Source organism: Misgurnus anguillicaudatus, chromosome 7, assembly GCF_027580225.2.
Source record: "Misgurnus anguillicaudatus chromosome 7, ASM2758022v2, whole genome shotgun sequence".
NCBI classification, from domain to species: Eukaryota; Metazoa; Chordata; class Actinopteri; order Cypriniformes; family Cobitidae; genus Misgurnus; species Misgurnus anguillicaudatus.
Genome location: NC_073343.2, coordinates 39,409,688 through 39,423,262, shown reverse-complemented (window position 1 = coordinate 39,423,262; position 13,575 = coordinate 39,409,688). Strand labels below are relative to the sequence as shown.

Here is a 13,575-nt window from a genome sequence, read left to right as displayed (position 1 = left end):
AAAATAGCTTTTGAGGGATTGAAAGAAGCCTTATGCGAAGCTCCTGCACCTGGCATGATTGATAACAGAAAGTCCTTTACATTGCATGTTAACGAACAAAAGGGTTATATATTTTATCTGTGTTAATACAACAATAACAAAATAATACAACTATCGATTTGCTCTAAATGTAAAATTGAAGGGAATTCTTTCTGATATTGAAGGAAACGGGGTAAACATTACAAACTAGAAATGCGTTTCCAGTTTTCCAGATGTGACAAAGCTCTTCTTGACAAATGAAACACTAGTTGCCCTAATGGTACACACTTTGTTTGTGGTAACAAAGCTTATCCATGACTTCCTAAGGGCTGAAAGGTAACCTGTTATTTGTACCTTTATCAGCGATGTGTGAGTAGTGTCAGAGGATTATGTGAAACAACACTTAATCATGAGACAGACTAATCGTTCAATCTCTGATACTGAGAAATGTTTAGGAAGATTTATTCCATTCTGAGAAGTAACTGATTTACAAAACAAAGTACAAGCATTAAATGAAGCATTTGAAGCTACAGCGAATGCCACTCTCATTTCTATTAAATGCAATTAGAAAAGTGTTTTTGCAAAATCAAATGTCGCTTGACATGCTGTTGGCTTCTCAGGGGAGCACATGTAATTGTAATTGCGACCGAATGTTATGTTGCCTATACATTCCGGAAGATTCTGGGAAAGTGGTTGATAATCTGGGTAAAGTTTTGCACAAACGAATAGCTAAGCTAAATAAAAACCATGGTCTTTTCTCATCTGACTGGTTTACATCAATATTAGAACCACTTTGGAATCATTTAAAAACCACCTTTGGTAGTCGCAATTTCAAAAGTTTTTGTCATCTTGCTCTTGTACATAAGAGTCATAAGAGTGTGGATTTGTCTTATATTAGACACTTAACTGTGACAGGCTCATCAAGGCCATTATCCAGTACAAGACACACTCCCTCAACTGACGCTGGTATGCGGAATGACGGAAATGACCTGTTCTTTTAAGAATGTGTAGAAAGGAAAAGTAAGGACTGGCCATCCAAGCTTTTGTGTTTTGACAAAGATTATGAAAGTTTGCTTGCAATAATCATTTAATTTTGTCATATATGATTAAGAGGGGGGTGTGAAGGATCCTACCTTAAATCCTCATGTGCAGAATGTTTTTATTATTGTGTTTTTTTTAGTTTATTCCTAATCATTTATTTACATAATCATTTTATAATCATTAGTTATTATCCATTTAATTATTTTATTTGATTATTCAATATTATGTTATCATCATCAATTTTATTATTATCATTTTTGTTATTACATTATATATTTCTATATTTTATTATATCATTCATTAATTCATTCATTGTATTTCTATATTTTATATGTCTCTTGGTGGTTCAGTTTCACATTTGGGAAGTTTCATAGAGCTGTTCTGTCTGTGTACAGAGATAGGTAAAGAGAATGTTTATGGAAGCCCAAGGTCTAAGGGATGTTGCAGCTGAGCAATTGTAATATAACAGTGGATGCTGTATTTCCTGGGTAGACGAGGTTTGAACATTGAGACATAAGCAACTGAAACTAACTGTCCATCAATAAAACTCTGTTCTATTTTTATCATCTAAACCTTCATCTCACGACTCTGTTTATGCTCTTCTCTAGCAACGAATGATCAGCCTTATATCTAAAAAATACTTTAACAAAGTAAACTTATTTTCTGACGTGATCTGGTATCCGGGGCTGGATCAATTTTTATTTGTCTGTGGTGTGGAGACCTGATCTAACAACCTGGTCAAATGAATGTGTATTGTGTTTTCACTTTTTTATGAGGTTTCTTCATCTATATAAATATTCTCAATATCACCTTTGGTTTGCTCAGAGTTTGTTCAGATGATTTTTAAAACTAAATGTTGTGAAAATGCAAGGTGTGTTAGACAATTTCAATGGATGGCGTGGGGTCAAAAACTGTCAAAAGTTTCAACCTTAGATACTGTGATATAGGCCTAACTGATGACAAACACACTTAATGTGAGTAACACCCAGTAATTATAATAAACAGGAATTGCAGTAAGCATTAAAGCAGGGTTACCTTAAGATATTTGGCACCTTAAGCTTGTTGGCAATTGTTTTATTTATTTAAATGTATAACTTTTTTCATTTCAGACTGATACAACGGTCAGTGGCTGTTGGCAATGATGTTCCTGTGTGTTTTGTATTTGTTAATATTTTGTAGTCAGAAAGAGTATGAGATCACCTTTTCTTGTGCACGGTGCTTTATCTAAGTGCCTTTTTTAAAGTTTTGGACTAAATGCAAAATGTCTTTATTGCTTTTTTATTATACGTGATATGGGCTTTTATTAATTATATTTAATTATATTTTTGCTTCAAAATTAATGCCAACCCTTAAAAACTTGTTGACTATATTTTTAAAGCAATTAAACAAGACATTTATTTAGAAAATGAAATGAGTTGGAGGTCTTTGTTGATTCGTCTGTTGTTGTTGTGTTTGATCGGATTCCAGAACGGAGATGCATTGCAGGCAGGATTTAGAATTTTTTAAGATCTTAAATACGTCTTGTAGAGATATGTAAGACATCTTATTCAAAGACGATCTACAGCATATGTAAAGATCTTTACAAGACGTATCTGAGACGTACGTGTGCTATCTGGGGTCGTGTGTCAGGCGGCTCTTTCCGTGGAGGACATTGAAGATGTCTATCTATTCGGAACCATGACAACATGGGGTTTGCTGACTGGATTAGGCTTTGCCCTGGTTTATAGAGAAATTAAGAAGTCGGTGACAGCTGCCAAAAGCCCAAAAAAGCTGCCCGGGATGATTGAAGCAGTGGGCAGAGCGGTCAGCACTCAGGCTGGGACTTTTAACCGCATTTTGGATAACAACTTGGAAATGAGCCGCAATATGGATAACATCAAAGAGATGCTCACGGATATGAAAAAAGTTGATGGACCCCAAGACCAAATAATTAAATCTTATCTGCTTTCGGACCCCCTTATCCAGCACTGGCCTCGGCCAAGGCCGCTGCTGGAACAACTCCCTCGGAAGAGCACTGCAGCGAGCAGCGAGATGCTGATTGTTTACTCTGTTTGAACCTAATCAAGGTTGTCTCCATGGCAATTTGCTGTGTTAACGCTTTAACATCCTGCCAAAATATATTTAAAATATTTGTTAAATACAAGTTAATTTTATAAAGTATATTTTTGAATTTTAACATATTAATTTATAAATATATATTTTTTTGTTACATAAAGAATTGATTATGCACTTATTGTTTCCACAAATATATGATGTCTCACAAAAGCACTGCAGGTAGGCCAAGGCCAATTGAAGTAACAAACAGAGTTCGTCATTTTAGATTTGAGAAAGAGTCCAGCTGCACTTTGCTACACCGAACAATAAGTTATTTGTTGCAGGCCGAGACCAATAAGAAGAGTGTACGTCATCTCAGATAAGAAGAGTTTATTCTAACTGTATAAAAATGTCAGATGTTGTGACGGCAGATGATATTTGGGGTGTTGTTCGTCTCACTTTATTGGCTCGAGCAAATAAAGTATTTTTTGTTTGGCACCTGCTTTGATTCTAAATTTTTATTATGAAGATTCAAGACTTTTGCCACTACACTATCAAGTAAACTACAAAATAATGGGTACATTTTAGCACTACACTATCTACTTTACAGAAATAACTGCAACATTAAAAAAATTACCGCAAAGTGCGCATGCGTCAACATCCAGGAGGGACTCGGATGATCGCAGCAGTCACCATTTCCATTTGGCGCTGTGGCAGAACCGCGATCTGTAAGGTAAGTTTTTTATTAACTTGTTGATATCATCATGAATGAAAAAGTTAAGTTGTTTAACGGTAAAATCTACCAGAAGATTAGTCATTTGCACGCTTCGCTGTCTCTGTGACGGATTGACAGTTTAAATTGGTTGTCAAGTTAGGATTAAAAAGCAAAATATATTGTCCAGTTCTTGCACCTGCGAATACGAGTAAAAATCTATATTTATGTTTGAAATATATTAACTTCCATTATTATTATTATTTACATGCAGCGTTGTGGACTTGAAGCTCGGTCTCGAGACTGTATTTTAATGGGCTCGGACTTGTCATGGGCTCGGGTGCATTTTGACTACTCGTACTCGTACATATTTGGAATCTGACTTGACCCCGAGTCTTTTCGAGTCCTATTAAACAAAGTAAATATGCGTTGTCATGATCAAATATTGGCACCGTTTTATTGATAACCCACGAGACACTTCATAATGATTTGCCGCGTATGTGTGTTTGACTTCTCACACCGCTGTACAGACCTGTAGTCGTTTAACGTCACAGTACCACGAGAGCGGTTTGAGAACAGACAGCTTCGTATCTTCTCAAGTCACTCTCGCGGTACTGTGATGTCATACAATGGCCGGTCTGCGCATCGCTGCTTGAAGTCAAACAAACATCTGGACATAAAACTGTGCTCAAGAAATGTGAATACAAACCACCGTTAAAACCAACGACGAGTTAACCTAAACATCAACCGCTGTGTGTGTTTTTATTTTAAAGCACTTGTTGATTTTCTTTCTTAAGTGTTGTATTGAGTTTAAAGAGAGTCTTCTCTGTGTATTTTAGTGTTGATGGTGAGAGTTGAGATGGATGCGATGTGCTGTAAATCAGTAGGAACTGATCTGTCCATGCTGGATATTGATGATTTCATCACAGAAATCTCTCAGCTGAAGAAAAAGGTGGCGTTACTGGAGACAAAGCTGAGGTCAAGAGGAGATAAAGGACTGAATAGAGAGGTTTGTACAGCTTAAACATCCTTTACCTGTTTGACAACATCAAATAATTTAAAATCTTACTGTCTGTGTGTGTTGTGTTGTGAGGATGTGGATGTGGTTAGTTGTGAATCTTCCACACAGGACTCCGAGCTCAGTCTCACTTCACTCGGTTATGTGGAGTCAAAGCCCACAGACACTCAGGACACTACAGTGTGTGACAGTAATCAGAGTTTACAGGATGATCAAACCTCCACAGAGTCTCTGGATTCTGTCTGTAACGCTGGAGAACAGCAGCAGATCCTGCAGACAACACTGAAGATGTGTTCAGTCAAACTCATCGACTGCAGGAATCTCATGATGAAGATGAGAAGAGAAACCACTGATGAGGAACATCACACAGATGAAGATGAAGACAGTCATGATGATGAGGATTTTATTCCTTCAGGTTTGTCTCATACTCAGTCAACACTGATATAGTTCAGATTTGCTCTGTCATACATTCTCAAATAATTTATATGGAGCATCTAACATTGCTTCTTGGATTAAGACTAGGGATGCACCGAATATTCGGCCACCGAAAATTTTCGGCCGAAAATGGCCCAAAAGTGGAAAGACTTTTATCACCGAAAAAACACGGCCGAAATAATGTGATGACGCAAACAGAAACCGCGACCTGCACGTGCTTGTCTGAAGTAACATATCTGCGGTGTGGACTAGATTTCTCTCAAACCCGCGTCCACCGAATTTCTGACCAGGACCTCCGCAACCTGTGAGTTCCACTCCCGCCCACGACCGTAATGTTTGTGTCCAAACCCGCAGATTTTCTCTGGCATTTGTGTACTGTTTTCACAAGCTCCGACTAAACATTCGTTCAGATTAACATCCAGAATAACAGACATTTAACATGATTGCTTTAAAATTAGGGATGTGCACGAATGGTCAAATATTCGATCAGCAATAATAATTAGAATGGGGAAAAAAATGATATTCAAATGTTTTTAATCCGCCACCGCAGCATTACGGCTACTGCTCATTTAATCCTTTTTCACTTCACCTGTACGGTCTTTTACAGACTTTATTATAAAATAGACATGAAAATTAATATGTTTGTATTTCTGATTGTTTTGGTAATTCAGATTGCAGACTCATTTAAGTGTTTAGAGATTTAATGCCGGGTGTTAGACGTGCTTCTCCGCCGCTGCATCAGCGTGCATCATGAGAGATTTTTTAGCTTCCTTATATAGCCTAGTTTATTTTGTTGCAAAAAAAAAAGACACGACGAGACACACATGGAAAGCGAAACGGAGAACATTTATTTTATCTGTGGATATGGTTATAACGAACCCGATAACTGCAAATGCCGTAACAGCAAACAATAGCTCTGTTTTGTGAAGTGTTGTTAAATTAAGCTCGTAACTTTGCACCCTCAGCAATAATGTATCAAGCCAGCTTGCGTTATTTGTAACATAATATTAAATTCAGATATATTTGTTAGATCCGTTTGTTGTTCTTACTGGATAACAACAGAGCAGAGTTTTTTCTGCAGCTGGCATTAATGAGAAAAACGGGTTTCGCCGGAGAAGGTAGGCTAAATATGATTTTCTTTCTAAACAAAAACATGTCAGACTAAATAAAGAAGATATTCATATTTGACTGAGCCTTCGATCCATTCGGGGTTTTAACGTGCATTAAAATGCCATCATTTTTTTATCAGCATTTTGTAACATTAACGTTAAAACAAAACCACAACTAGCACATCTCAGTTCTTAAATGTATACTGCATGGCAAACAAGCAGCACCAAAGGATTAATTAAACAAACAGTTTAACTTTTAACAACCTGATGTGTCACTAGTAGCCTACTTACCAGTTTTTCCAGATGTGAGGCAGATAGCCTATATAACAGAAGTTGGGTTTGTTTATGCCACATGCTGTTTAGCTTAATTTTCTTCTCAAATTGTGTGTGTTGACTCCATTTCTATTACACACAATAATACCATAAGTGAAATGGTAGTACTAATAATTGGCATAATTTATTTCGGTGTTTCGGCTTTCGGTTTTCGGCCTTGGTTTCCTCGTTTTCGGTTACGGCCAAGAATTTTCATTTCGGTGCATCCCTAATTAAGACTATTTGATTGTACCCACGTAAGTTTTCGTTCATGAAAATCCGTGTGTATCTAGAAACACTCATTGCAAAAAGTCATGGAATTCGTGTCGATTCGGCAATCTTTTTTCGTATACAGCGTCAAATTATTTTAGGTAGAGCCTAAAAAACTGATTTGAGGATGTATCTTTGCCAAACTTATGCGTATTGACACGACACTTGGTACTACTTATGATGGCAGTCAGGAACTGAGGCTGCATGCACAGTTTCAACATAGTGGCACCTAGTGGTACTGCTTATAAATTTGGCAGCGATTGATGTTTTTCATTGGAGTTGAGACCTGAATTGTTGCGTTCAACGATACCAAACATGCCAGGTTTCGCCGTATGCTTAGTCCAGCGCTGCAAAATACCGCTTAAAAACCATCACAAATGTATCAGCATTTTTCCTGTTGACTCAACTTTTTTCCATATATGTATAGCTTCTGTACTACGTAACTATGATGAAACTTCAAAACTTCCATTGGAAATCGCCAAAAATGGCAAAAAATAAAAATGTTTTTTATGTGTGTGTTTTTAGAAATTTATGTTTGTCATGCTAAAACAGTCATGAACTGAGGTTACAGGCACGTTTCATCCATGTTTTATTAAAGCGCCACCGGTGACAGCTACCAATGATCGTATGTGCTTCTCTTCTGTCACGAGTTGCAGTCAGAAACCATGAACAGACACACGACGGCGCTTCATGACAAATTCGTCGGCACATCTTGTTCATTATATGGCAATATCTGAGCTTCGCAATATCTCCTGCCACATTGTTCCGTTAAGCAATACAATAGATTGTTTTAAAAGACTGTTCTTATTTGCGCGGATCCCCCACCTCACGTGGTATAAAAAACAACAAAACACAATATATATTATATTAAATATATACTATTTATATTTTTCTTAAGTGGGATTCGGATGTGAAAGGCGCTGCATAATAAACTTAGCCTAACTAAACTAAACCATAAGAGGTGCTGTATAGCTTTAGCCTACATAAATGCTTCTTGCTTTAATGTTGCGAGTTCCTCTTCAGCCATTTCATGCGGTTCTGTTTTTAATACTTCATTGTTCAGAGTTCATATTGATGATCTTAGGCTATAGATAGTCTCAGCCTCAGACGTCACGCCCACAAACTGTTAGCTGAACGTCTGATGTTTCTCGTACACTTTTCTGGAAACCCTGTGAGAATGTTAAAGTCGTCTTTGATTGGTTGGAAAAAAACGGATTTCCAGGAGACGCGAGTGTCGCGATTAGTTTCGGTCCTTGGAAAACAAAGCTCTGACGTTCCATTGAGGAAGAGAATAAGTCGTGTTCACGTGGATAATAATGAGCAGTTATCATGATCAGCTAAACATTGGATTCTCAAAAATATGCAAAGTTCGCAGCATAGACTCTCTAAAAGACGTCCAAGAGTTTTCTTTAAGGCAGTTAGTGGAGTTTAAAAGTTTGGTTCTCCTGAATTGCTTGTATGTGTTAAAAATTGGAGAGATACGCTTCAAACAGACGTTTAACAGGATCGTCTCATTGGTGTGGCTGTTGATGAAGTGCTCAACGTTGTTCTATGGTGAGTAATGTTGTTTATTTAGATACTATTTGGTTGCGGCTGGTTATTTCAATAACTGACTTGTTGCCAGCTGGCTCGTTATTGTGGGGAGTCCGAAACGTGACGCTAGATGAAACAAACTGTGATTGGTTGTTTGACATGTCGGTCAAACAGCTCGTGGGCGGGCTTTGTCCAGAAAAAGCAGCGAAAAACACCAGACCTTCAGTATTGAAGGTCTGGCTACGCGAGACTAGGCTATAGATGATTTTCAAAAAGCCATAAGCACACTTCAATCAAATGTGCTGTTTCATTTGCTCTGAATGCGCGTGTAAAATTTATTTCTGGGCAATGCAAGGCTGGTTTTTGAAAAGTAAGTGAGACTCACTGCATTTTTCGGCATGGAGTATTTGTTACGCATCAATGAGATGCACGGTGAAGCTTTTAAAGTTCTTATTATTCACGAAACCTATCAACAAAACATCGATTATAATTAAGAAACAAATTATATGAAACAGATTTTTTTTAAAGCAGCAAACAAAACTTTTTTTCCTTTGATCACATACTCGCCTTCCCACCACAGCAGCTAGCACGTACGGCTGCATGCAAGTTATGAAGGTGGTATCTTAGCGAACTAGAGCTGTTGTACTTCATCGTAGTTTACATTGGGCGTCTTTGTCATCATTTATTAATTTGAAATGCTCCCACACTCCACTCCGTTTTTTACCCTGTTTGGTTTCTTTTTTGCCGCCTCAAGTTTGTGTAGGGAATCTCGCCACTGGCGTTGTTCAATTACCCGACAATTAATTTAATCGAGTAAATTCTTGTCGACAATTAACCGATATTCGATTAACCGATTTTAGTTTTGCTTAAAACTACTGCAAACTAAATTATATATAAACTATATATTATATATAAAACTATGTATATAAAATCATGAGCCATTCTCTTTGCATGATTAATTCCTTTCATGGCTTGGAGTATAATCATTGGTGGATGCGAATTCACACCCTAGATTCCAAGCAGAGTTCCCTAGCAACCATTATGTCTGGTGTCAGAACATTCTAGAGCAAGAGGTCTCAAACTTAAACTGGCTTGTGGCCATTTCGGATATGGACATCTTGTCGGAGGGCACGAAACGTTTACATTAGAGTCTTGTCTCTGTGTATTTTAGTGTTGATGATGAGAGATGACATGGATGCGATGTGCTGTAAATCAGTAGGAACTGATCTGTCCATGCTGGATATTGATGATTTCATCACAGAAATAAAGGACAAAGGACTGAATAGAGAGGTTGGAACATCTTAAACATCCTTTACCTGTTTGACAACATCAAATCATTTAAAATCTTACTGTTTGTGTGTGTTGTGTTGTGAGGATGTGGATGTGGTTTGTTGTAAATCTTCCACACAGGACTCCGAGCTCAGTCTCACTTTACTCGGTTATACGGAGTCAAAGCCCACAGACGCTCAGGACACTACAGTGTGTGACAGTAATGAGGGATTACAGGATGATCAAACCTCCACAGAGTCTCTGGATTCTGTCTGTAACGCTGGAGAACAGCAGCAGATCCTGCAGACCACACTGAAGATGTGTTCAGTCAAACTCATCGACTGCAGGAATCTCATGATGAAGATGAGAAGAGAAACCACTGATGAGGAACATCAAACTGATGAAGATGAAGACAGTCATGATGATGAGGATTTTATTCCTTCAGGTTTGTCTCATACTCAGTCAACACTGATGTAGTATTAGATTTGCTCTGTCATAGCTCTCAAATAATTTATGTGTGATATCTTCTGGTCTTTTAACAACTACTGATACTGCATCAGAACATCGTAGAGAAATGGGGCTGGGCTCTTTTGACTCATTAACACTGTTGTAACATTTGTAACATTAACTGAGTTTTGCTACTGCAAGCACCACTCACATTTTCTTCATTGTTCTAGTTGTCCATGTGCTCCTCGAGAAGGGAGGGAGAGATTTCACTGAACAAGAACACAGCTTTTTTGCTGATAACTTTTGTATTCTTTCCTCTGAAATCACATTTTCCTACATTCTTCAAACTGCTCATCCAAACTTTATTTCCTTTTGGCCCTTGTTTGGCTTGACCCTGGTATTGATGCTTGCAGCTATATTTAGGGCCCGAGCACCATGGGTGCAAAGCCTTATTGTTTTTGCTCAGTTTCCTCTTCTTCTTCTTCTCCAAAATGAATTGCATTTTTGAGTGCATAAACATACTTGAAAACTCATGAAGCTTTGCACACACATCAGAAGTGACGAAAATGTACATGTGGTATAGGCGTTAGAAGTGGGCGTGTAGAAATGACTCGATAGCGCCACCTGCAAAATTTCAAAAGAACAATCCTCCAGATACGAAAAACGTACAGATACGAAATTTGGTAAAATCATCTATCACCCCAAGACCTACAAAAAAGTCCCTTGGAACCAAGCTATAAACCCCGGAGGAAGTCAACCATTTTTAATTTTCGCTGTGATTTCTGTGCAAATTTTGCCATTTCTAGGTTTCGTACTTTAATGAACTCCTCCTAGAGATTTAATCAGATCTTAACCACTTAACTACAATCATAGCACCGCCAAGAGGCAGCAAGAAATGCCATGTTTTACCCTGTGGTTTACTGCTGATAGAGATTTATTCAGATCGTCATCATATTTGGTCAGACTGATCTTAAGCCCTCTGCGATGATAAATTGGCAAAAAAAATGGCAAAGTTCTTGACTTTTCATTAAGGGGCGTGTCCATGGTGGCATGACAACAATATGGTGAAATGAATCACATTTTTGAGGGCCTTAACATGCTCGAAAAGTCATGCAACTTTGCACATGTGACAAATATGTCCTCCACAGGAAGTCAGGCATTTTGAATTTTCTCTGTAATTTTGGTGCAAATTTTGCCATTTCCAGGCATTATACTTTAACAAACTCCTCCTACAGATTTCATTAGATCAAATAAATCGTTATGACCATATTTGGTTGGTATCATCTAATGTCTTTGCGATGCTAAATTGCGGAGATTGACTTTTTGTTGAAGGGTGTGTCCGTGGTGGCCTGCAAAATTTCGGCTTTTCGCCATAAAACAGGGTGTTGTTCCAACTCAGGCTTAAATGTCCAACCTGACCCACTCTTAACACGTTAGATATAAGGATCTTGGCCTGAACACAATAAAATGGCAATTTTCAGTAAAAGTTATAGCGCCTATATGCGTGCGAGGGCCCTACCATCGCTGCTTGCCGCTTTAATTATTCTTGTGTTTCTTTTTAGATGAGAATAGTGATTCAAGTTGTGATGAAGAAACGGCCTCAACATCAAAAGAGCGACTTGCAGCACAAACTCTTTCCTGCACCAGATCTAAAATCAGCTGTACTTCCTTACAAGCAAAGAAACTTTATTCAGAAGAGCACAGAGAGAAGAAGAAGAAGAGGAAGTTTCACTGTAAGCGATGTGGGAAGGTTTGTGTCTCTTCTTCTAGTCTGAATGTTCACATGAGGACACACAGTGGTGAAAAACCTTACTACTGCACTGAATGTGGAAATGACTTCCGCACCAAAGAAGCTCTTAATGTTCATCAGAGAATTCACACTGGAGAAAAACCTCATCGCTGTAGTGTTTGTGGGAAGAGTTTCAGTCAACATGGTAATTTAGTGAGACACCAGAGAACTCATACAGGTAAAAAACCTCATCGCTGTAGTGTTTGTGGGAAGAGATTGAGTCGACGTGATCATTTAGTGACACACCAGAGAACTCATACAGGTGAAAAACCTCATTGCTGTAGTGTTTGTGGGAAGAGTTTCAGTCGACGTGATCTTTTAGTGAAACACCAGAGAACTCATACAGGTGAAAAACCTTACTACTGCACTGAATGTGGAAATGACTTTCGCACCAAACCAGCTCTTAAAGTTCATCAGAGAATTCACACTGGAGAGAAACCATACGAGTGTCCTCACTGTGAGAAGAGATTCAGCCGGACACATATTTTGAAGGGACATGTGTTTATACATACCAATGAGAAACCGTATCAGTGCAGTCAATGTGGAAAAACCTTTAGGCAATTAAGTACACTAAAATTACACCAGATTATTCACTCTGAAGAGAAAATTCATCAATGTTCACAATGTGATAAATGTTTTGGTTGTAGATCTTATCTGAAAATTCATGAGAGAGTTCACAATGGAGTAAAACCTCATTACTGTAGTATTTGTGGGAAGAATTTCAGTCGACGTGATCATTTAGGGAGACACCAGAGAACTCATACAGGTGAAAAACCTCATCGCTGTAGTGTTTGTGGGAAGAGTTTCAGTCAACATGGTACTTTAGTGAGACACCAGAGAACTCATACTGGAGAAAAATCTTAGCACTGTTCTGTTCTGTCTGTCATGTTTTGTCGTCTGTAGTTTTTTTGTTCATTGGTTTGTGTGTTACTTGTAGCCCTATGTGTATCTTGTCATCCTCTCAGTATATATAGCGCAGTGTCTCAGTTGTCTTTGTTGTAATATACATTAAATGGCACCAATTATCCGATTCACGATTTAACATTTCCTTTGGTGTTTTTGGGCTCTATCTTACACCCGGCGCAATGCGCGACGCAAGTGTCTTTTGCTAGTTTCCACCCTGCGCAATTATAATTTTCACGTTAAGTGCCACACTGTTTAAGTAGCAAATGCATTTGCGCCCCCTTTTGCGCCCATGGGCGTTCTGGTTTGAAACTGAGGTGTGTTCAGGCGCATTGTTGAGATTTAAGTCAGAATTCCGAGATAAAAGTCAGAATTCTGAGAATAAATATTTTTTCACCAGTGGCCCTAATCCTCTTTCGTAGACAAGAAATGTATTCTTGGTCAAAATATATTTTAAATACATGCTTTATTTTATAAAGTTTATTTTTGAAGTTGAACATATATTTCATTTATACCATTTCAAACCTGCCATTTTTAAAAGTTTTGTAACATAAACATAAAGTTTTTCTTCCAATGCCACGTGATTTCCTAAATATATATTTTAGATGCTTTAAAATATATTTATTTTTTTAAATATATTTTAAAATAAACAAAAAACTGCCCCAAAAAATATATTGGTGAAAAA

The 13,575-nt window shown here is 37.8% G+C and overlaps 1 protein-coding gene across 1 annotated transcript; it reads left to right on the top strand.

Moving 5' to 3' along the window:
• Positions 1-3,594: 3,594 nt before the first annotated feature.
• Positions 3,595-13,017, top strand: LOC141365404 (uncharacterized). Its single transcript, XM_073869962.1, has 6 exons — positions 3,595-3,826; positions 4,645-4,814; positions 4,899-5,238; positions 9,654-9,772; positions 9,857-10,196; positions 11,761-13,017. The coding sequence occupies exons 2-6, from the start codon at positions 4,650-4,652 to the stop codon at positions 12,849-12,851; spliced, it is 2,055 nt and encodes a 684-aa protein (XP_073726063.1). The 5' UTR covers positions 3,595-3,826; positions 4,645-4,649; the 3' UTR covers positions 12,852-13,017.
• The last annotated feature ends 558 nt before the right edge of the window (positions 13,018-13,575 follow it).

What these genes read in the sequence shown, in the direction of transcription:
- LOC141365404 (XM_073869962.1), top strand. Translation starts at nt 4,650, where the DNA reads ATGGTGAGAGTTGAGATGGATGCGATGTGCTGTAAATCAGTAGGAACT. An exon ending in ATAAAGGACTGAATAGAGAG is followed by an intron (nt 4,815 to 4,898) that starts GTTTGTACAGCT and finishes TTGTGTTGTGAG; the next exon opens with GATGTGGATGTGGTTAGTTG. An exon ending in TGAGGATTTTATTCCTTCAG is followed by an intron (nt 5,239 to 9,653) that starts GTTTGTCTCATA and finishes TGTGTATTTTAG; the next exon opens with TGTTGATGATGAGAGATGAC.